Source organism: Emys orbicularis, chromosome 6 (assembly GCF_028017835.1).
Source record: "Emys orbicularis isolate rEmyOrb1 chromosome 6, rEmyOrb1.hap1, whole genome shotgun sequence".
NCBI lineage: Eukaryota > Metazoa > Chordata > Testudines > Emydidae > Emys > Emys orbicularis.
Window position 1 is genome coordinate 23875035 of NC_088688.1, and position 23012 is coordinate 23898046.

General features: G+C 44.1%; 1 protein-coding gene across 1 annotated transcript in view; it reads right to left on the reverse strand.

Moving 5' to 3' along the window:
• ADAMTS12 (ADAM metallopeptidase with thrombospondin type 1 motif 12) overlaps nt 1–23012 on the reverse strand; it is a 265348-nt gene that overhangs the window by 160501 nt on the left and 81835 nt on the right. Inside the window, exon 3 of the mRNA XM_065406566.1 lies at nt 9148–9322. Coding sequence (XP_065262638.1) covers nt 9148–9322 — 175 coding nt within the window. The remainder of the gene's footprint in view (nt 1–9147; nt 9323–23012) is intronic.

The window sequence follows — 23012 nt, forward strand, 5'->3', positions numbered from 1 at the left end:
CCTTCCACACAACATTTCTGTTATAAAAAACTTAAACTTCCTGAAATTTGCAGGACGCAATGCTACACATTTTTAACCAAACCTCTGAAAACAAAAATAGAGTTGTGTTCACATCAAGCAGTGAAAAATGATTACTTGATCCAGCTCTGCCAGCACAATTCAGCTGCTATGCCATTGTTTTCTGTGTACTGCATCTGTAAATCTCTAAGGATTCTGCAGTCTGCAGAGACAAACACTCATTTTATGTTCATTTCAGTGCAAACTGTTTCAAAGAGAGGCTGTGTGCGCTCATGGAAGTTTTGTGTGTGTGCACCCTGTTGTTCTTACTTTAAAATAAAAGTCATTCTGACTGACCATACCCATTTACTCTCTGTGTATGGCAAATATATAATACCTCTTCTACAGTGTATTAAAGAGCTCTCACATAAAGCAAAGTACCAGGGAGAAAGATGCTCCTTCCTCTACATCAGGGGTCAGCAACCTTTCAGAAGTGCTGTGCCGAGTCTTCATATATTCACTCTAATTTAAGGTTTCGCGTGCCAGTAATACATTTTAATGTTTTTAGAAGGTCTCTTTCTATAAGTCTATAATATATAACGAAACTATTGTTGTATGTAAAGTAAATAAGGTTTTTAAAATGTTTAAGAAGCTTCATTTAAAATTAAATTAAAATGCAGAGCCCCCTGGACCGGTGGCCAGGACCCGGGCAGTGAATGCCATAGGTTGCCTACCCCTGCTCTACATTTATCACATCCCACTTAGTCCCTGCAATGCAATTTGTATACCTGAGCTTTTCTATTGGGAGTTTGTCCTAAGAAAGAATGGGCTTGGTGTTTTGGAGAAGCGAAAGAAAAAATGGGACCGACCAGGATTTGATATGGTTAAATACGGAATATACAAGTGCTGGAAACATGTCAGTGCAATTCCTTTAGCAGATAAGCTAGTTATATAGTATGCAGCAGATTGCTGCTGGCCAGCAAGACTATTTATATTGGCTAAGCCTCTAATATCCTTCAAAAAAAGACAGGCCATCCTTTGAGAATAAATGAGTGACCTGGTTTCTTTCATTTCCAAGGAGTTAAACAAATAACTGCACTATCAAAAGCCACAACAAACAATTTATGCCATACATTTAAGGAGAGTCTTCTGATGGTAACAAGTTAATCTTCAAAAAGAATCCCCATTATTCAGTAAAATCTTACACTCAGAGTTATCCTGTAGGAAGTGCAAAGGTCATTTAACTGCTGCATTTGGGGGGCTTTTTACCCCATGCTATAACAGTTATTCTGTGAAGTGAGCACCTGAGCCTTTTTTTTTTTTTTTTTTGAAGTTGCTTTCTGCACAAGATGTTGCTCTGTCTGGGCACAAGCTCTAACCAGTGTGCCCACCACCCCCACTGCAGTCAGGCATGGCAGCTCCCAAGCCAGCATTCCAAAAGGAACTCTCTCCACTCCTTGCCATTGTCCCCACAAGTGCTTCCACGAACAGACACAAATATCTAAGATCTTGTAAGAGAGTTTCTTCTTCAGAAGTTTCCGACCTACATATGCAGACAAGAGGTGGATCTTTCTGAATAAGCATCTGTTTTAGATGCTTATCCAAACTAACCCCGAACTCCAAAATGTTTGCAGTTCTTCAATCAGTGATTTCAATGCCAAAATGAGGGCATAGGACAAGATGATTTTTGCTTCCAGGAAGTTCCTCTGGACAGAGTTGTCAGTTTTAGCATCCTAAGTCCTTTTGCCCTACCTCTAAAATACAGCAGGTTTCTGCAGTCACTGAGAGTATGTCTACACTGCAATTAAACACCTGGGCTGGCCTGTGTCAGGTGACTCGAGTTCATGGAGCTCAGATTACAGGGCTAACTGCAGTGTAGACATTCGGGCTTGGGCTGGAGCGTGGGCTCTGGGACTCTCCTCCATTGTAGTATCCCAGATCCCAGGCTCCAGCCCAAGCCCAAATGCCTACACAGCCCTGTAGCTGGAGCCCTGCGAACCCAGGTCAGCCGCAGATGTTTAATTGCAGTGTAGACATACTCTGAGTAGTAGACTTAGTACAACAGATACTGAGCCACACAGGCCTCCAGCTACTTTCACAGCAACTCCACTATGCTACCAGTCCCGGTCACCCAAGGAGCAAGAATCCAGAAGTCTTTCCCAGATCGGTCATCTCCATGGTGTTGAGCAGGAAGGTGACTCTTATACAGTAACATTTGATTTTTGTTCAGAGAATTTCAGAACGTTCAGCGCACAGCATCTAGCAAAATGGGCTCCTGCTGCGTGACAAGGTCCTATAGTAATGCAAATAATTAATAATTCATTTTGAAGGATGTATATTTAACAGCGGCAGCATCCAAGCTACAGTAAACAAAAGTAATGGATGTGAGGACACACACATACACAAGACCAGAGTCCCAGCAAAATCTTTTATTTACTCTGCCGAAGGACAGTGCCAATCTCTCCAAGTTAGTTAGTTACCTCGGGCTACTGCAGGGGTCGGCAACGTTCGGCACGCGGCTCGCCAGGGTAAGCACCCTGGCGGGCCGGGCCAGTTTATTTACCTGCTGACGCGGCAGGTTCGGCCGATCGCGGCCCCCACTGGCCGCGGTTCGCCGTCCCGGGCCAATGGGGGCAGCGGGAAGCCGCGGCCAGAACATCCCTCGGCCCGCGCCGCTTCCCGCCGCCCCCATTGGACCGGGACGGCGAACCGCGGCGAGTGGGGGCCGCGTCAGCAGGTAAATAAACTGGCCCGGCCCGCTAGGGTGCTTACCCTGGCGAGCCGCGTGCCGAACGTTGCCGACCCCTGGGCTACTGGAAAGTTTGTAAGGGCAACTACCATAAACACGATTCTTTTTTTGCCATTTTCCTGCCAGGCTTACATGCAAGTGCAAATAATGAAAACAATTTTACTCATATTTTTAGGCCACTTCATTTGTCATATTTGTCATTTCTCATACAAGTTTGAAATGATATAGCCACTTGCCGTGTACAAGAGTACAATATAGCAATCATAATGCAGTTTTCAGGAATAGCACGGAGCTATTAAAAATGAGTCAGCTCACAATTTCCAAAGAAGCAGCAGTAATGAAAATGTACATCACATGCTCAAATTTCTAATTTGCATAATGCTATCACATTCTTCATTTCTAGCAGCATACTGGGTTTTGTCTGAGTATGCGAAAATACTGAGGATGTTGCAAACCCGTAAGTTAGTTTATACCACTATTGCCAGAACACAGGAATGAGATTGATGCCAATGTATAAGAGATTGCAGCATTTTTCTAGTGCATAGAACGTAAGTAGGGAGTGACGACACTCATTGATCGTTCAACCATCCTTCCCAATATATCCATTCTGGGAGGCAAATCCATTGTAAGGAGGGTGGAGGGAAACCCTGTGTGTGCCACAGACCCGTGCTCTGTAGTGAAGTCCTGCACCTCAGCACACAGGGAATTAGGAGGAGATGCCACTGTCCCTACTTTCACAGCTGTGTTGTAAAGACAGACACATTCAAAAAGACTGTGCAGTGCTCAGGCACTACAGTAATGGGGGAGTAGCGAAGCGAAGACTCACCGGCGCGGCGCCTCCTGCTGGTTGTCCTGGGAATTAGCTCTTTTCCAGCTCCGGAGCGCCCTCTGCCGGCTGATGTCTCACCTGCCTCAGGCCCCGTGTCCCTCCTGGACCCTGGTGCCCTTTTCCTCAGGGTTCTGCATCAGCAGTACCCCCACACTCTGGGTCTCCCCTCCCAGGGGAACCCGCAACCCTCTAAACCCACCTTGCCTCAGTGGTTACTGCCAGTCATCATCTAGCCCCCGCTCCCTGGGGCAGGCTGCAGTCTGTAAAAGCCACTCATCATCGGCAAGGGAGTCCGACCAGCTGCCTTTGCCTAAGCCCGGGATGCACCTCTGCAACCCCTGTACCAGCTTTGGCCTTTAGCAAGACCTGCAGCCTGGGGATTTGCCAGGCTGGAGCTCCCTAGTTCCTCTTGCCTTTCCCCAGCCCTGCTCTACTCCCAGTACCCTAAGCTCCCAGGCAGCCAGGTCCGTCTCTCTCCACAGCTAGAGAGAGACTCCTCAGCTCCTAGCCCCCAGCTCTCTTATCAGGGCCACCTGGACCCTGATTGGGCATGGCCCCAGCTGTGGCTGCTTCCCCAATCAGCCTTGCTTGACTGCTTTTCCCCTGTTCTTCAGGAGTGGGGAAGCTGCCCCACTACAGGGGGTCATAAAATTACCTAAGATAAAGAGATGGTGGATTGTCACAATGGTCCTTTTGCACTTAACTCAACTGCTACTCTATGCAATGGACTGAGCAGCACTGAGTACCAGTGTGACAGTCCTGGATGAGCTCCCCCTGCAGGACATTCACTAGGTTGCTGTACGGGACACAAGCCTTGTGTCCCAGGCATGTGCTCATGGCCTGCAAGGGCTGGGCAGAGTTTAGGCACTGTCTCTCTGGCTGTGGACCACCAGGCACGCTCTCTAGCTGCAGACTCTGTGTCTGACACTCCGCTTGGCAGTGGGGACCTGCAATCCAATTGCCTAGGTCCTGAAACTAGTGCCAGCTCTCCCAAGCCTCCCCAGTAGCTACTGCACATTTTCAGAGTTCCACTGATGCTGTGGACTCTCTAGCTTACTGCTTTCCTCTTGGGGAACACAGACAGTGTCAGTAAACAATTCACAAAAGAGAATTTCTAAATTCACACACACTTTATACAGAGAGAGCACAAGAGATGTACAAATCTATAAAAACAACAAAAACCTGCGCGCAAATCCTTACCTCACCATCCTCTGGAGCCAAAAGAAGATGAAACTATATACAAAAGTACAGATTTATCAAACCTGGGTACCACCGATTCTTTCATATGGATCTGAAACATGGTCATTGCTTAAACAAACATCAGGAGGCTTGAGGCACTTCATATGCACTGCCAGAGGTGACTACTGGGGATGCGATGGCTTGACTTTATCAGTCATAAGGAGGTGTCATTGAGAACAGGCCTCAAGAGGAATGATGTCATCATTGGCCACCACTGGCTGGCTCTTTTTGGTCACATTGCCCGCCTTGGAAACAAAGTACCTGAACATTGTGCTCTGAAGATCAGACTTGAGGTCAGAAGGGCTCACTGACCCATCATGGACTGGCAGCTGTTACATGGTCACTCGTGATTAACCTGACTGCACCAGATCAGTAATAATCCTGTGGCGCTTGTAGACACCTGGAATACAGCCATACATTCAGTGCCTCTGACCTTTGCTGTCTAAGTGTATTGTTGTTGTTTCCTTAACATTCCAAGAGGCCCTTGGGATTTGGTTAGTGTCTGTTCAGGGAGCCCAGGATTCTCCTCTCCTGCTTAGCCTTGTCTTCTGGTTCTGGTCTGCTTCCCTCTCTGCCTCTCTCTAAAATGGCTGATGAAAGAGCATTTTACCAAGTTCTAGTCCCTTTTGTCAGGTGACCCCTACCCCGACCCCAGTGACTTCAAGTCCCTCATCAAGTGACCTACTGTTTGATTACAAGGCCACCTGGGAGAACAGGTTTCTCTGGGCTATTACTAACTCACTGTGGAAGAGAGCTTCCATTTGAACAGAAGATCCTGCAGGTTAACAGTCCTCGATTGTTCTGCATTTTTCATCCTCTGGTAATGCCTCTTGGATTCCCAGTCCAGGATGGAGGTGAAGAGACAACAGTGAAGTCACACTGCTATAGTGTTATTATCAAAAGGGTGTTCCCAAAACAAACAGGAGTGTGTAGTTTGATATAGGTTATGACTACACTTAGGGGTGGCATGTAGAGCACAGGCACTACACGTGCACCTACATGCGACAGTGAAAGGTTCCGGCACTGGGGAGGCAGTGGGACACTATGCTGCTAAAAATACCAGTGTAGACATGGAAGGCACTGCTTGGGCATGTAGAGAGCCCATGAAGGGGATATACCATGGGGGTTCAGCCAGCCATGTAGGGCCTTTGACTTACTCTACTTACCTAAGCCACGTCTCACTATCTACACTGCTATTTATACCTGCGTTAGCCGGGCGTGCAGCGTCTGTACTCTACACAACACCCAAATGTAGACATAGTCATGGATAGAGGCATACACTAATCCATCACAACCAGGAAACCCAATTCTTTTATTTTTTAAATCCATGTCTGATATTATCCCAAAATATTTCCATGTTAATTCTTCTAAAAAACCACCATAGGTAGTTTGAACTGTTTCCGAGAGGTTTTTTTTTTTTTTTTTAAAGTCTCCTAGAAATTTATGACTTTTTAACACACAAAGATTTTCTAGAAATGTATTGTTCCTGAGACTTACTACAGTAAAGTTAGCCCAGTTTAAAATGGTTCAGCATTAAATATTTCTTCCCACAAACAAGCATCTCCATGATTATTTCTTTGCCAAATCTGTCCAGACAAGCAGAAAGTCCTCTTCTATAGAGAGACTACTGGACATACTGAAATATTAGTGTTGTAGGGGACTGAACCAACTCCCATTGCCGTCAGTGGAAAGATATCTATAGACTCCCATAGGAGTTAGATCAGGCCCTAGATGTGGGCTTCTACAGTAACTGCTCTCTGTCTCTAAGAGATGATAAATATTACATTTCCTCTTGAGAGAGACTTCACGTTCACCGCAAACTAACTCATGCTTTTTGAAAAAAGTGTGCACCTATTGAGCAATCTGCCAATGTAAGAAAACCTTACTCAGGCAAACCACCACATAGGTGCTGGAACTAAGGATGCTGGTGGTGCTGCCGCACCCCCTGGATTGAAGTGGTTTCCATTATATACAGGGTTTACAGTTTGGTTCAATGGCTCTCAGCACCCACCACTATACAAATTGTTCCAGCGCCCCTGACCACAGGTAGAAAAAGCAGCTTCCATTTCTACAGTCAGTTAGAAAGAAACAGTTGGTGCTAGTGAGTCCTCAGAATGAGTAAGTTCAGAATCTGAGATAGAGGAGATTGGGAAGCTTAGTGGAGGAATTATTTTTTCCCTCTCTGCAGTAGAAATGGCTCAAGTCCAACCTAAGGTTTAATTAGTTTGAAGAAGAGTTTTCGACAGAGTAAGATAAACAAAATACACCCCCTCTGTACATTCCATCACTTAGAATAGAAGAAAAAAGATGTAGGTGGCTTCCGGCTCCTGGTGCTATAATATAGTGAACTCAGCATGCAAGTCCTAAATCTTATTTTGATGTGAAATTAGCCAACATGGAAGGCGACTGGGAAGGGAGGAGTGGTAGAAAAAAGATTTTCAGCGGTATTCTATAGTCTCTTTAAGACTATGCTTTACTTAATGTTACACACAAAAAACTATCTTAAAAGAAATTAAGGTTGTAAAGTCAAGCACTCAAAAGTTAGTAAATGCCAGAATTAAGGTTGTCAGTGCAGCCCTAATTTGGTTCCCTTCTGTGTATCCATTCTGAGACAGTCTTTAATAACATGATTACATTCTATTTTTTACACAGGACCCTGCCTCATTCAGTGCACAGAATGAACAGTGCTCACTTAACGAGAGCTATTCAATATTTCGTTTTCTTCTCATTGTTCCATGGATAGCCCTAGACTATAGTTACTGCACACTATTCAAACCCTGCTCTGAAGACAGAATTATTAAATTTCCTCCAGGGCTTTTCTATGGTGCTCATCCCTATACTGTACAAGTGCTTCACAAACATTAATTAACCTTCAAAAAACTGGTATGAGACAAGGAGATACTATCCCCATATTACATATGGGCAGCTGGGGTGCAGAGAGATTAAGGTCCAAAGTAGCCACTAATTTTGGATGCCCAACTTGAGATGCCAAGGAACCTGATTTTTCAGAGTACTTAGCAATATAGAGCATTTTATATATCCAAGCACAACTCCCATTGACTGATTGCTCATGTCAGCAAATAGCAAATATTACTCAAGGTTTATAGCTGTAGAGGCATGTGTGGGGGCTGAGAGAAGAGGGAGAGACTGTCTGCTACTTTTACTCCACAATTAGCAGTACATATAATTAAAACTTCAGCAGCAGTCATGGCTCAGAAAGACAGGAGTCCAATTATCAATCCATTTTCAGCCCTGGAAAAGAATTAGCCTTTTTAACCACAATAATTTTAAACATATTCTCAAGCTAAATACACTGCAACTCCACTTCTAGAAATTTATGATTAAGCTAGGTATGGTCCTCTAGTTAGACTTCCTTCCAATGAAGGATTTTTTCCCATAGTATGTTTACTAATGTTTTGTCCAGGCTAGATTTAAAATTTTCCAAGTGGCAAGGAACAAATGCAGGTGGTGAAAGTAGGATAGACAGCATCCTAATCAGCAACATATTAAATACTGTAATTAGGGGAGAGCAAGAGCACCCTACAGATATGTTCCTTTATTCCAGGGTCTTCCAATCAACAACAAGAATCATACTCCAAAGAGTCACACCCGTGAAATAACATTTAGATCATCTAAGTAGCTCCTCACATAACTTGTATTATCACAAACAAGACCTCAAAAATTGTTACCTCTTTGAACAGGACAATGCACTAGGGGCACTTAATACAGCCAGGTGCAGGGCTTTAGATATTCCAACAACAGTCATATGGAAATCTGAAATATTGATACTCAACCACAGAGATGATACCCAGAACTGATATAACTAAAACATGGCATGGTAAGATTCTGTTTAGTTTTTCTGATAGTGTGAATGGAAAGTTAGTATCATTAAAGCCAGAGGGACAAATCCTCAGCCAGTGTAAGTGTACATAGCTCCACTGAAGTCAGTAGGGCTCCATTGATTTACACCAGTTGAAGATCTGGCCCCAAGCATCTGGACCTATTTGAGTACTGCCTGGTGTGACTGGCAAAGGGCTGCAGGGCTCTGCATAGAATGGATCAGATGGATACTCACAAGCTTCGTCTCTAATGAAATATAAAATTGAAATTACACTACGGTTAAAATACATACAGGAAACCCTGAAAATCACACACAGTAAGCCACAAAACTGTTCTTATGGAGCTCCTAATGCACCGTACTACTAATTCGTGACTTCTGTATTTATAGAAAGCTGTCAGTTGGAAAAGAAGGGTGTAAATATTTGGAACGGAAATGTTGGGTTAAAAAAAAATTCAGCAACCAACAAGCAAAAAGCTCCAACAAAATTCATACCATTCAATCCACAAGCTTGTTCCTTGTCTGTTGTGGTCTCCCGCCGTTGCCTTAAAGCATTTTGAAGGATATTTGCCCTGTAGATTATGTGTGGGTATGGTATTCCCTCTTCCAGTGGATGCTTTTTGACAGGCTCAATGAAGTAGTCCCCCTGAGGCAGACGGAAATATCCAGTCTGAAAATAAGTACAGAAATGTTAATTTCAACTGCACCTGTCCAACACTCTGATTCAAATCTGAATGAGTCTGGCTGTTCCCTCACATCAACATCTTTGGGCTTTTCTGATAAGTTAGCCATGTTTCACTCAACAGCTTTATATGAAAACAATGGGGGGGGGTTACTACTTTTTTTTCTTTGTAACATAAGATACAAAAAGGGGAACTTTGAAGTCTTGCTAGGAACTCAGCACTTGAGGGTAATAAAAATGGAGGATGCTGCTTTGACAACTCGCTAGCATCGTAGTCCAGCCCAGCCCAGCTTACAAGAGTTGCTCACATGAACTCCTTTCTAAGAAGCTGTGCCCCTCTTCATCATGGCAAAGGTTTTCAGACTTCAACAACGCTGACAAAAGAGCAAAGTTAATCAGTCAAAATGCTGCATTCATGACACAGTAGTCTTTTGTTTTCCTAGGGCTATACAACAAAACGTGTACAAAGGCTGTTGCACAATGGGGGAGAATAATTCCCTCCACTGAAGGAATTACGGGATGAAATTCCATGACCGGTATTATACCGAAGCTCAGACTAGATGGTCCTAGTGGTTCCTTCTAGTCTTACAATTTATGAAAGCCTTACTCTCCTCTGACCTCACAGTGAAACAGGGGTGTTTTTTCCGTAGATTTTAAGGCCAGAAGGAACCATTGTGATCACATAGTCTGACCTCCTGCATAACACACACTGTAGAATTTCTCCCAGTTTCTCCATCAAGCTCATAACTTCTGGCTGAGCTAGAGCATCTTTGATTAAAGACCTCAAATCTTGATTTCATGGGATTGCTTTAAAAATCCCAGCCCTGATGTTCTAAGGGCTACCCTGGGAGATTAGGCTCTGTCCCGGAGAACTCAGTTCAGTTTCTCCTGCCGCCCACATGGCATTTTTAAACAAGAGTTACCAAACATTTAAACAGGACAGCACAGCCTCCCCACTTCAGCATACACATTGGACCAATAGCAATTCTGCCTATAGACTTGCTTTAGATCCAACACCAGCTGCACATCACCAGGCTTGTAGTAGACTGAGGATCCTCCCCAGCTATCCACCCCCCCTTTTTGTTTCATTCTGGTCACTGAACTCTCCTCCTTTCCTAGCTTCATATGAGAAAGGCAGTAAAGATCACTTGGCAGACACACTCCAGCCTCGCATAGCTAAATTCATAAGAAAAGACAGACACACGTGAAAGAAAAATCATCATATTCTCAATTCCCTGTGTCAGCAAGAATAATTAATCACGAGCTATGTGTATTACCTGTCCCAAAGACAGCCCAAGTCCAAGAAGTCCAGTACGGATCCAACAAGTCCTGCTCCAAGGTTCAACCTTCTCCAGGCACTTGCTACATACCTCCAGTGCCCAGTCCACACCTCTTAAATGTCCATATACAAATATACACCTTGAGATGAGGGATTGGGGTGCAGGTATTCATAGCCTGTTTTTCCTTGTGCATTCCCCCAGGGGAAGGAGGTAGGAAGTGAATTAAATGCACTTTCCCCTGAGTTTTTGTTATCTGCATCATTAATGCCTCTATTACAGAAATCCTTCCCTCCAGCCCAATTTCTATTGCAAATGAAACTAAAAATACCAAGGTTGCCCTTAAAAAAAAAAAAAAAAAAAAATTTATTGAGGCTGTCAATATAAACTTCAACACCCAGTGAAGGTTTACAGATTCTGGATTAGGGCTCGAATTCACAAAGGTTTACTGCTCTGGGTTTAAATGAGACTATAAATAATAAAAAAAGAGAGTCAGGAGTCCCAGTTTTTAGCATAAAAACAAAATATACAAATCAGCTCTTCATTAGATACCATAAATCAAAGCTACTTTTGAAATAGGAGTCTGACACGCAATATTAAAGTACACAAACCCTAGCATTAAATCTGTGGTAGATAAAGAAGCCAAGCAAGCATGAGTCCAACAAATAGGGAATGCAAAGGAGAGGCTATACAAGGCAAGGATATTATATCAGGGTTGTATCAAGGCTACTTACTTAGTAATAAGAGAGGCCAGACTTCTCTTAAAAAGAGCAAGTTATAATGACAGTACTGCCTCCAAAACCCTAGTCCCAAACATCTATCTGAGCTTTATGCTCGGGCCAAATAATGTTGTATATAGTATAGAACAGGGGTGGGCAAACTTTTTGGGCTGAGGGCCACATCTGGGTGGGGAAATTATATGCAAGGCCGGGTTAGGGGGTTGGGGTGCGGGAGGGAGTGTGGGAGGGGGTGCGGTGTGCAGGAAGGGGCGCAGGGCAAGGGATTGGGGTAGAGGAGGGGTGCAGAGTGTATGAGGGGACTCAGGGAAAGGGGTTGGGGTGCAGGAGGGGTGCAGAGTGCAGGAGGGGGCTCAGGGCAGGGGGTTGAGGTGCACAGGGATGCAGGGTGCAGCAGGGAGCTCAGGGTAGGGAATTGGGGTGCAAGAAGGGTGCGGGGTATACGAGGGGGCTCAGAGAAAGGGTTGGAGTGCAGGGTGCGGCAGGGGGTTGGGGTGAGGGAGGGGTGTGCGGTGCAGGCAGAGGGCTTAGCGCAGGGAATTGGGGGGCGGGGTGCAGGAGGGGTTCGACCTCCAGGGTGGCAGCAGCGCGCACCAGGGCCAGGGCAGGTTCCCTGCACGCCTGCCCTGTCCCCGGCCCCGCACCACTCCAGGAAGCGCTGTGGCCCTTGGGGGGGGGGGGGGGGAAGGGCTCCGCGTGCACTGCCCTTGCCGCGCCTCCAGTTACCTCCCCCGAAGCTCCCATTGGCCGCGGTTCCCCGTTCCCAGCCAATGGGAGCTGCAGGGGGCGGTGCCTGGAGGCAAGGGTCCAGGGGCTGCAGGGACGTCGGGCCGGCCGCTGCTGAGAGTGGCACGGGGCCCGCGGTGCCACGAGGGGCAATCCTGTGGGCCGGATCCAAAGCCCTGAGGGGCTGGATACGGCCCACGGGCCGTAGTTTGCCCACACCTGCTCTATCTCTCTCTCTCTCTCTAATAGGTCCTGGCTCTCCCTTACCCTTTGTTGCGGTCTTCAAGGTGGTGGGACAGTTGGTCTGCAATCCTTCTCTCCAAAATCTTCAAGTAGTGGCAATCTTTAGGGGCAACCAACTGCCATACTCTCCTTGAGTCTTCAGGAGGCAGAGCACATGGGCCTGCTCTTCCTTCCCAAAAAGTTGACTAGTGTCTGCAGGAGGGGAGGGAAGGAGTCATGCCAGTCCTCCTTTTCTACAGCAGTGGGACTAGGAACTCAATCACCATATAGTGTCTGAACACCTTACAGTAGTGCGTCAGAGTGTGACTAACATCTCTCATGTATGGTTTATTCTCCCATCCTCTCCCCAGGGGGAGAAGTGTGTATAGTGTTATGCTAGAATATGATTTTTGATGTTTTATTTATACCCCTCCTCTCTTAGAGAAGACAACATCAAAGAGATACACCTTGTGATTGGAGTAGGAGGTGGCAAGATTTGTAATGGTCTTTTGTTTCTATGAGAGTTTATTCCAGTGTGTCAGATCTGCCCACATGAAAGCTCGGTCTCCTACACAGATGACTTTAACCCTTGTGATCGAAAGTTCCTTTGTGCATCAGAAGTGGAGCGGTTGATCGCAGTCTTTATCCCAGAGCTTTAGTAGGTCTTCAGATGTACTGGGCCCAGGCCTTTGACTGCTTTGAAGATAAGAATCAAGACCTTGAGCTTGACCGGATATTCTGTGGGAAACCAGAGTGGCAAGTGGAGGACAGGTCTGATGTGCTTGTGATAGCCCATGGTGCTGTAGAGATGTTCTGGCCCTTTTATGGGGTTGCTGACTCATGATTTTATCATGAATCTTGCAATATCTGGTGTTTGTCTTAAAGGCCCAGCTCCTGGAATCCTTATACTAAGGGAGAATCTAATAAAAGATTTTATGAGCTCTCAGTTGTAGAGAAAAGCTTGAAAATATCAATACAAAAGGCTCAATACACAGCAGCCAAACAAGAACTCACCTAGGAACAGCAGGGACAGGCTGCTGCTTGTGGAGAACCACTTGAGGTGAGCGCCCCCCCCCCCCCGAATCTGGCACCCCGCACCTCCTCCTGCACCCCAACCCCTAGCCCCGCATCCCCTCCTGCACCCAAATTCCCTCTCTCTTAGTTAACTGGCATTTTTCACTTACCGGCACGCCCCATTCTCCCAACACACTGGATAAAAAAGATTTTACTGTACAATGCCTCTGTGCTTGTATCCCTTTTATACTGGTATAAAGCATGGACAACTCACTGCAGACACATCAAGAAACTTGAAAAGTATCACATGTGCTGTCTTCGCTCTATTCTGAAGGTTGGCTGGCAAGACAAAGTTTCAAACATTAACATCCATGAAAGAGCAAAAACAACCAGCATCAAGGCAATGATTAGCAATGATCAGCTTAGATGAATAGGTCATGTTACCAGAATGGGTGATGATAGACTCTCAAAAAAAGTCTTCTTCAGCAGATTGAAACATCTTTAAGACATCTTTAAGCAGAATCTCAAGTCATACGGCAAAAATATTGATAACTTCAAAGACAGCCTAGGACAGATCTGAATTGAGACCAACTATCACTAAGACTGTAAACACTTTGAAAAAAGGGCCAAGCATCATGCCAATTCTTTAGTGATAGCCTACACCTTCCATCTGACATCTGTTCATGACCTTGCTCCTAAAACAGCCACAAGAGAACACACATGATGTGACTGTCAGATACAACATATAAACATATAATACATGTGCTGTTACCCTGAAATCAGCACATGGTTTCAGGTCTATCTTAACAGCAGTTTGCATCTCTGCCACAACATGAGGGGAAAGCAAACAAGAGGAGCAGATAAAGGAAAAAGGTGGAAACGGCAAAGAAGATTCTTATGACGTAACTCAGACTCTCTTGACTGGATTCCCACCCCTCGGAATCAGTCAAACAACTGACAAGTGGATCACCAGCATCTTCCACACAGTTCTGCACATCTGGCACAAAGATGTTCTCTTTTTTGCTCAACATCTTCAATAATTATCTGAATGATGGGATGAATTGCACCCTCAGCAAGTTTATGGACGACACTAAGTTGGGGGGAGAGGTAGATACGCTGGAGGGTAGCGATAGAGTCCAGAGTGACCTAGACAAATTGGAGAATTGGGCCAAAAGAAATCTGATGAGGTTCAACAAGGACAAGTGCAGAGTTCTGCACTTAGGATGGAAGAATCCCATGCACTGCTACAGGCTGGGGACCAACTGGCTAAGCGGCAGTTCTGCAGAAAAGGACCTGGGGATTAGAGTGGACAAGAAGCTGGATATGAGTCAACAGTGTGCCCTTGTTGCCAAGAAGGCTAACGGCATATTGCATTGCCAGCAGATTGAGGGAAGTGATTATTCCCCTCTATTCGGCATCAGTGAGGCTACATCTGGAGTATTGCGTCAGTTTTGGGCCCCCCACTACAGAAAGGATGTGGACAAATTGGAGAACAATGAAAATGATTAGGGGGCTGGGGCACATGACTTACGAGGAGAGGCTGAGGGAACTGGGGTTATTTAGTCTGCAGAAGAGAAGAGTGAGGGGGGATTTGATAGCAGCCTTCAACTACCTGAAGGGGGGTTCCAAAGTGGATGGAGCTAGGCTGTTCTCAGTGGTGGCAGATGACTGAACAAGAAGCAATGGTCTCAAATTTCAGTGGGGGGAGGTCTAGGTTGGATATTAGGAAAAACTATTTCATTAGGAGGGTGGTGAAGCATTGGAATGGGTTACCTAGGGAGGTGGTGAAATCTCCATCCTTAGAGGTTTCTAAGGCCCAGCTTGACAAAGCCCTGGCTGGGATGACTTAGTTGGGGTTGGTCCTGCTTTGAGCTGGGGGTTGGACTAGATGACCTCCTGAGGTCTCTTCCAACGCTAATCTTCTATGATTCTATGAAATTTTAGTAGCTATCTAGAGAATGATGAGCCAAAGTTCTTTTGGAGAAGATCTCTCTCTTCACCACCACACACACAGTAGTTTCACAGAGTCCATGTTCATCAATGCTAATCAGAATAATGTTCCCTTACGACAAACTCTGTGCTTGAATAAAGAGCAACTAATTTACTATCAAGCACTTTTCCTTCTGAACCTCAACCCTGTCAGTACCAAAGTAACCAACCTGCTCTCTAACTTGATTGGAAGTGAATTAAGCTACACTGAGTTAACAGAACTATAATTTTGAATGAAAGTGTACACACAGAGGTTTAATGCAGTTTAACTAATCCACTTTAAATTCATACCTTTAGGTGAGTATCCCCATGTAGACAAGCCCTGTGAGAGGAGGGATTAAGTGGGAACGTGTCATACTGCCTTCTACATGTTATCTATTGTTGCCTCCACAACAGCTGTTGGTCTCTTTTTACCATCAGTTCAGTGGAGAAAGGAGGCATGGTGGGAAGAGGCAGCAGCCCATTGGTGTTGCACATGAAGACATCTTATCTCAGGCTGGGAGCCATCACTAAAACTATATTGCTGTTCAGTGGGCAATTTAATGGGCATACCTCAGTGATGTTGGACCTAGTAGCAGAAGAGTTGAAAGCATCCCCTGTTATCCATTTGCAAAGATTATGGATGATGGCCCAGATTTGTAGATCTTGAAAGAATGGGACATTGTCAACTCCCTACAAACTTTTGTTTTGCACTGAGTCTTAATACTTCTGTACCAAACAAAAATACACAAGAGGCCCATCCTGGTGTCCGACCCTACATATAGGCTCCACCTACACTACAAACGGTGTGATTCCCAGCTCATATACATATACTCACAATACATCAACAAGAGCAAGTATAAGTAGCAGCGTAGCAACAGAGGCAGCAGCAGCACAGCTTAGCCACACCGAGTACAAACCCACCTGAACCCCGTGGGTACATACTCGGCACAGCTAAGCCATGTCTCTGCTGCCACTACCCCCCTACACTACTATTTGTACTTGCGGTAGTTCTCATTAAGCTACTGCGAGTAAATGCATGCAAGCTGGAGATCACATACCTGGCTCATAGTGCAGATGTAGCCATAGATTCTAGGGTTATGGCTGAATGAGTAACCAAGACAGACACTCAAGTGTGTATTATCTTCCATTTCACCATTTACAGATGGCAATACAGCGCGTGCAGACATATCAGAGATTAAAAATTTTCCCCTTTTTTGGTCCTGTTTGTATAAAGTAGAGATGGACTGGCCAATTTTGGAAGAAATAAAAGCCCCTTCAAAACTTTCACGCATTTCTAGTACTGAATCATTTTGCATTTTCTAACAATGTTCAGATAAACTTATCTCATTTCCACTTTTGATCTGTGACAAGAACTGGAGGTACATTTGCAGCTGTGACTGCTATGAGAATTATTGGTAATCATGAGCGAAAGGCTGCTCATATGAGACTTCCTGCAGTCTCAAGAGGTTTGGGAGCTTCCACGTGATTTGTCCATCAAGAACAAGCTCTACCCATCACTAGCTCACTTGTCACTGGCAGCATTTGGTAAATGACAAGCTGTTTATTGAGAAGAATGAATCCATCTGTCTCAAAAATCAAAGAAAAAACAATGAGATACTCTGAAACACTAAGTAGCATTTCATTCACAATAGTCCCTAAATCTCACTTCTTTCATAAAGTCTTTCTATAATAACCCAAATTCATAAATCTTTTAAAACTGGACCCATAAGAGACCTAAAATATTTCAGATAAAGAAAATGCAATGATTATCTGGGGCTAATTGTATTCATGTAGGAACTATGGTTTTCATACATGCACAGCATCATGTACGCCTATAAGAGCTATATGAGGGCTGAATAAAGAACAATGAAAACAAACATACTCCTATCGGTGTGTGACTAGTTCATTATATATTTCTCTGTGCTAATAATAAACATCAGCACACTATAAATTAGCAAGAATAAATATGATTATATCACTTTTTCTAGCCTCAGGTATATCCATGATATAAAAATGTTATTTCAGTACTAAAAACTTGATTCATTATTTTTCAAACACAAGCCCTCTCAGGGGAACAACCGATATTGTAAAAGAAGTTTGATTGCCTGTTCCCTATGTTAAAAAAAGAAAGGATGCTTAAGTAATTTTGAAGCCAAGTAAATAAATAGGAAAAAAATACACTGTCCTCAATTTCCTGTTAATTTCCTTTCAATGAAATGTTGTTTTCTGTGCACATCAATGCTGTTTGTGTAAAAGTGATTGTCCAAACAGGTTTTCCACTTAAAGGTATCTGCTAATGGCTCACACCGCTCCCATAACACATTAGTTAATTAATGTAATATACTGTGGGATCTGTACAGTATATAAGTCACGAAAGGTAACAATCTGCACTGAATAAAATAAAGTTTTAATTATTCTTCAGGTTAAGAGCTTTAGTTTGTTACCTTTTTGTAGTCAGTATTGAGAAAATTTCCTTTGCTATTATATGAGCCTCCAGTTAGTGTTCTTGAAGGTTTGTTATTTCATACCCTTTCTTGTCTTCTGAATAATGAACATAAAAGCAATGTAACAAATGAAGGTGAAGAAACTTAATCTAGAAGTCCAGCAGAGCTCAAACTGGTAAGTGAAACTTCATGGCAAGAAAACATGTGGTCTGCTGCTTGTACCACACAGTTTGGATGACAGGATGATGAACTCTGATATCTGAAACGCATTCACACTGGAGATGGCCTATTTGTGTTCATTGCCAAACATCTGTCTCAATCTTTTCCCAAGAAAAAAGTGATACTGCAGTAAAACTGGCATTATTTAACTCAAGCTTCTTTGTGAAAAAACTACCATATGTAACTGGAAGAGAGCTGGCTGGAAAAAGGTTTCTGCCTTCTCCTCCTCCCCTACCCCACCCAAGGAATTTTGGAAGTTATTTGACTTTTCAGCTAAAAAATGAAAACTGAATTCGAGCTGGGGAGCCCAGCACATAGAGGAGAATGGGAGCACAAGCTACCAAAACGACAACTGCCAGGAGACACTGCTATGGCATATCTGAATCAATGGTTTTGGCTGACGTTTTTCAGGTGTTTAGTTTTTGACAACAAAAAGGACAAAATAAAAAACCACAACACAACCCTATGTTGTGAGATGTTCCATGGAGAGCAGAGACGTTTCATGAAAAATTTCACTTAGTCAAAGACCCAATTTTCCATCGAAAGATAACTTTCACAGAAGATTTTTGACTGGCCCAAAATGGGAACCTGAAGTAAACTTTTCCCTACTGGGAAAAGGGAGGCGGGAGAACAACAGCTAGATCCCGTCCAGCTATAGTATCAACATGCCAATAACTACATTTAACTCGGTTTCTTCTTTTCATCAAGCCTGGACAGAACAGCTTCTCTTCTCTTCCAGTGCCTGACAGAGATAGGCAGAGAGTGCTTGGATGAAAGTTAAGTGGTTTACATTAAAATAAACTATTAGAAAATGGAAGTGGAAAACAGAAAGACAGGATAAGGCCCGTTCTCACTGGTGCCCAGGCAATGCACAGCTGTTACACACACATTAATACTCATGGCCAACATCATTTGGATGTCATCTGTTCTAACCCACCAAGAAACTCTCTGATGGGCTTCCCAAAGAGTTGAAAGAAAATTTTTTTTTTTTAATCCTCACATTGAACAAGTTCATTTAAAAAAAAAAAGAAGACCTTTGTTCACTTTCTAAGCCATGGTTTCCTCCTTTATTAACTTTCACATATCTGTCTAGCAACAATGCCAACATCCTTTAAATGCACTGGATATTCCTGTTCCATTGTGGAAGCTCTTCCACATAATAGTCACTTATCTATGTGGTTATGATTGCCCTACAAGCCATTGCTTGAAGATCTGTATCAGTCTCACAAAACATATTGTCTTACTGCTTGTCCTCATGGTATAAAATTGTCGGTGGATGAAGCTATCCATAAAAAAAGGTAGATAATTATCATTTGGCCGTGGATCTGCTTGGAGCCACATTAATTTCTGCATGGACTTCTCCTTGGAAAGCCACAGGATTTTAAGGGGAGCATGCCATATAGAACAGCTGCTTCTTCAGCCACCACATCTTTGACCACACACAGCCCCAGCTGTATGCTGTTTGTGGTGTCACATGTCCATAGCGCCTCCCCTCCACTTTCCTTATTTTCTCTCCACACTGTCCAAAGGCTGTTAATCCTTCTTCACTTGAGCCAGAACTATCAGCCAGCCATGGGTATGACCACAATCAACCCTTGTTTCATCTAATAATCTCTTTACCACTGCACAGCTACCATGAGCCTAGTTTTTAGGTGCATTAACACTCTCCACAATGCAGAACAGAGCCTACTTTGCATTGTCTGGTGTTTCTCCCTTACAATAATTGCTACTATTCTGCCATCCTAAGAGGATTTTCTCTTCTTCCCCCCTCCCACCAGTTCACACAGTTGGTGGGTCAGAAGACCTGGAACTGTTGATGCCAATTAGCTCCACAAAAAATGCAGACCCCTTTTACAGATGAGGGATGTTTGCTTTTACTAAAGTACTAAGTGCAAAATTCTTGCAAACTTCGCATACATTTGAAATTCCAAAATAACTTCGCAATAATAGTTCTGAAAACAAAAATTGTTTAGTTCCCCTCCAAAAAACTCAGGTTTGAAAAGCAGAAGATTACAGCAGCTGCTTCATTCTAGAAAAATCCTCTCAAAATACCCAGTTTCTCTCTTTTAATTAGGACTGCTCCGAGAAGCCTGTAAACTGAGGGGGCTGCTTGTCCAAATGATTTGTTTCTCATTAAATTCCAAAACTGTCTCTTATGCAAATGGAATAAATGTAATAAAAATGGTTCTGTACTTAGACTCATAGACTTTGAGGCCAGAAGGAATCATCATGATCATCTACTCTGACCTCCTGCATATTGCAGGCCACAGAACCTTACCACCCACTCCAGAAGTAGGCCCATAACGTCTGTCTGAGTTACTGCCGTCCTCAAATCTTGATTTAAAGACTTCAAATTACAGAGAATCCACCATTTACTCTAATTCAAACCAGCAAGTGACCCAGGCCCTGTGCTACAGAGGAAAGCAACAAACAAACAAAAACAGAATCTCTGCCAATCTGACCTGAGGGAAAATTCCTTCCCAGTCCCAAATATGGCGATCAGTTCGACCATGAACATGTGGGTGAAACCCACAAGCCAAACACCTGAGAAAGAATTCTCTGTAGTAACTCAGAACCCTCATCTAGTGTCCCATCACCAGCCATTGGAGATATTTGCTAATAATAGTCACAGATGGGCCATATGCCATCGTATGCAACCTCATCATACCATCCCCTCTATAAACTTATCAAGCACAGTCTTGATTTTGCCCCCACTTCTCCCCTTGGAAACCTGTTCCAGAACTTTACTCCTGTGATGGTTAGAAACCTTTGTCTAATTTCAAGCCTAAAGTTGTTGATGGCCAGTGTATATCCATTTGTTCTTGTGTCCACACTGGCACTTAACTTAAATAATTCCTCTCCATCCTCTGTGTTTATCCCTCTGATGTATTTATAGAGAGCAATCATATCTCCCCTCAGCCTTTGTTTGGTTAGGCTAAACAAGCCAAGCTCCTTAAGTTTCCTCTCATAAGGCAGGTTCTCCATTCCGGTGATTGCCCTAGTAGCCCTTCTCTGCACCTGTTCAGTTTGAATTCCTCTTTCTTAAACATGGGGGACCAGAACTGCACACACTATTCCAGATGAGGTCACACCAGTGTCTTACCTATCTTTACTGGAAATATCTCACCTAACGCATCCTAGGATTGCATTTGCTTTTTTCACAGCCACATCACATTGGTGGCTCACAGTCAACCTATGATAGACCAATACACCCAGGTCTTTCTTCCTCTGTTGTGTCCAAGTCCCCAGTTTGTAGCAAAAATTCTTCTTGTTAGACCCTAAATGCATAACCTTGCAAATTACGCTATTAAATGTCATCCCATTTCTATTACTTCCATTTTCAAGGTTGTCCAAATTTTCTTGTAGGAGGGCTAGTCTGCACTAGAAAGGCTACAGCGGTACAGCTGAACCAATGCAGCTGTGTCGCTGTAGCGCGTCTGTTGAAGACACTCTATGCCCCCAAGTTTACAGATTCATTTAAAATCCTTGCTATTGGACTTGCAATTTCATGTGCCATTCCCTTTAATATTCTTACTTGCTGTAATGTGGCTCCACTCACCATACTAGCGCCTCCTGCTGGAGATTAGCTCTGCAAGTCAGTATACCCTCTCCTGATGGTGCCTCACCTGCTGTCACTTCTGCTCCTGGACCCACATCACTCCAAGAATCACAGTGTCCTCTTTGTGGCACGGCCAGAGGTGAGTTCTGCAGTCCAACTGTCCTGCCACTTCCTACAGCCAATTGTCCGGCCACTTCCCTATGGTCCCAGCACCCTCTTTGCCCTTGCCTCAGGGCCTCAGCCTGCAATCCCAGCAGCCAGCCAGGAGCCCTCTCTAGCTCCCCCAGTCCCCACTAGCAGCACTGCTTTGTCCAGGGTGCTAGCTTTCATCTGCCTCCCTCCTGGAGCTCCAGGGAGTAACTGAACCTGCTCTGCCCTGCAGCTCTTCTTATATGGGCCTGCCAGGCCCTGCTTGGCTGCTCCTCCCAGCCCCTCTCTAATTGGCTGCCTCCTGCAGAGTCTCCCTAAGGCTCTATTAACCCCTTAGAGGTCAGTGTGGGGCCAACGCCCCATCACACTTGCCTGCACGAGAAATTCCCTGAAAGACCATTAATAACCTGAGGAGTTCTAAAGCTTTGAATTGAGAGACAAACTGGGCAGTTTGCAAAGTAGATCAAGTTTTGACTCTAAAAGCAACTCTAAAAATGAATACAATACTGAACAGATCGGAGTAAATGTCAGAAAGATAATAAGTCCTTTCCCCAAAGAGTTTACTGTCAGAAGGCACATGTGAAATAGAAATAAAACAGAACACACACTGAATGGAGTATGGGTTTTTAATCCTAGAGATGAGAGTGTACTAGGAATATTTTAAATTATTGTTCACTCATATTCTAAAACCAACCTCTGGTCAGTATTCATGTCTTTGTGAATATTCAAGACCTCAAATATTTATGAATACTCAGTAAAAGCAAGAATCAATTTCTTATTGTATATTTGATTGCAGAAGTCACAATACACCCTGTTTTGGTTTGCTACATATGTAACAGGCTACAAGTTTGTGAATTTTGAGAACTGTTTGGAGAATGAGGGGAAAAAAGGGCAACATTCGTAAAATGAATAATTCATTGTGACTTAGTCACTCATTCCTATTTTATACAAGAATACTCTATCTACCAGGGCTATAGGAAAGTCTGAGATACATTATCAGTGGAATTTTCTTGACAGAGTTTACCATCTGTAGTAGAGACTTATACAGCTTGGCTTTAGGCCCATCCGTTGGCTCACCTAGCCTCAGGGCACTGTCTCTGCTTCTCCTCAGATGGTCAACCACCAGCTCCCATTGCAGGTAGGTCACTGAGGTGACTTAGCACTCCAGTAAAGTCACAAGAATTCACTCCTTCCAGAGTTACATCAAAGTCCAAAGGAAAACACCAAAGTCAGTCCTCTGCCCTGGACCCTTACCAGGCAGAGCCCTGAGTCTGTCCCCATCCCCAACATTCTTTAGTCTTGTTGCTGACTCCAACTTCCAGCCCTCCTAGTTGCCAATCAGTCCCTTCTCCATCTAGT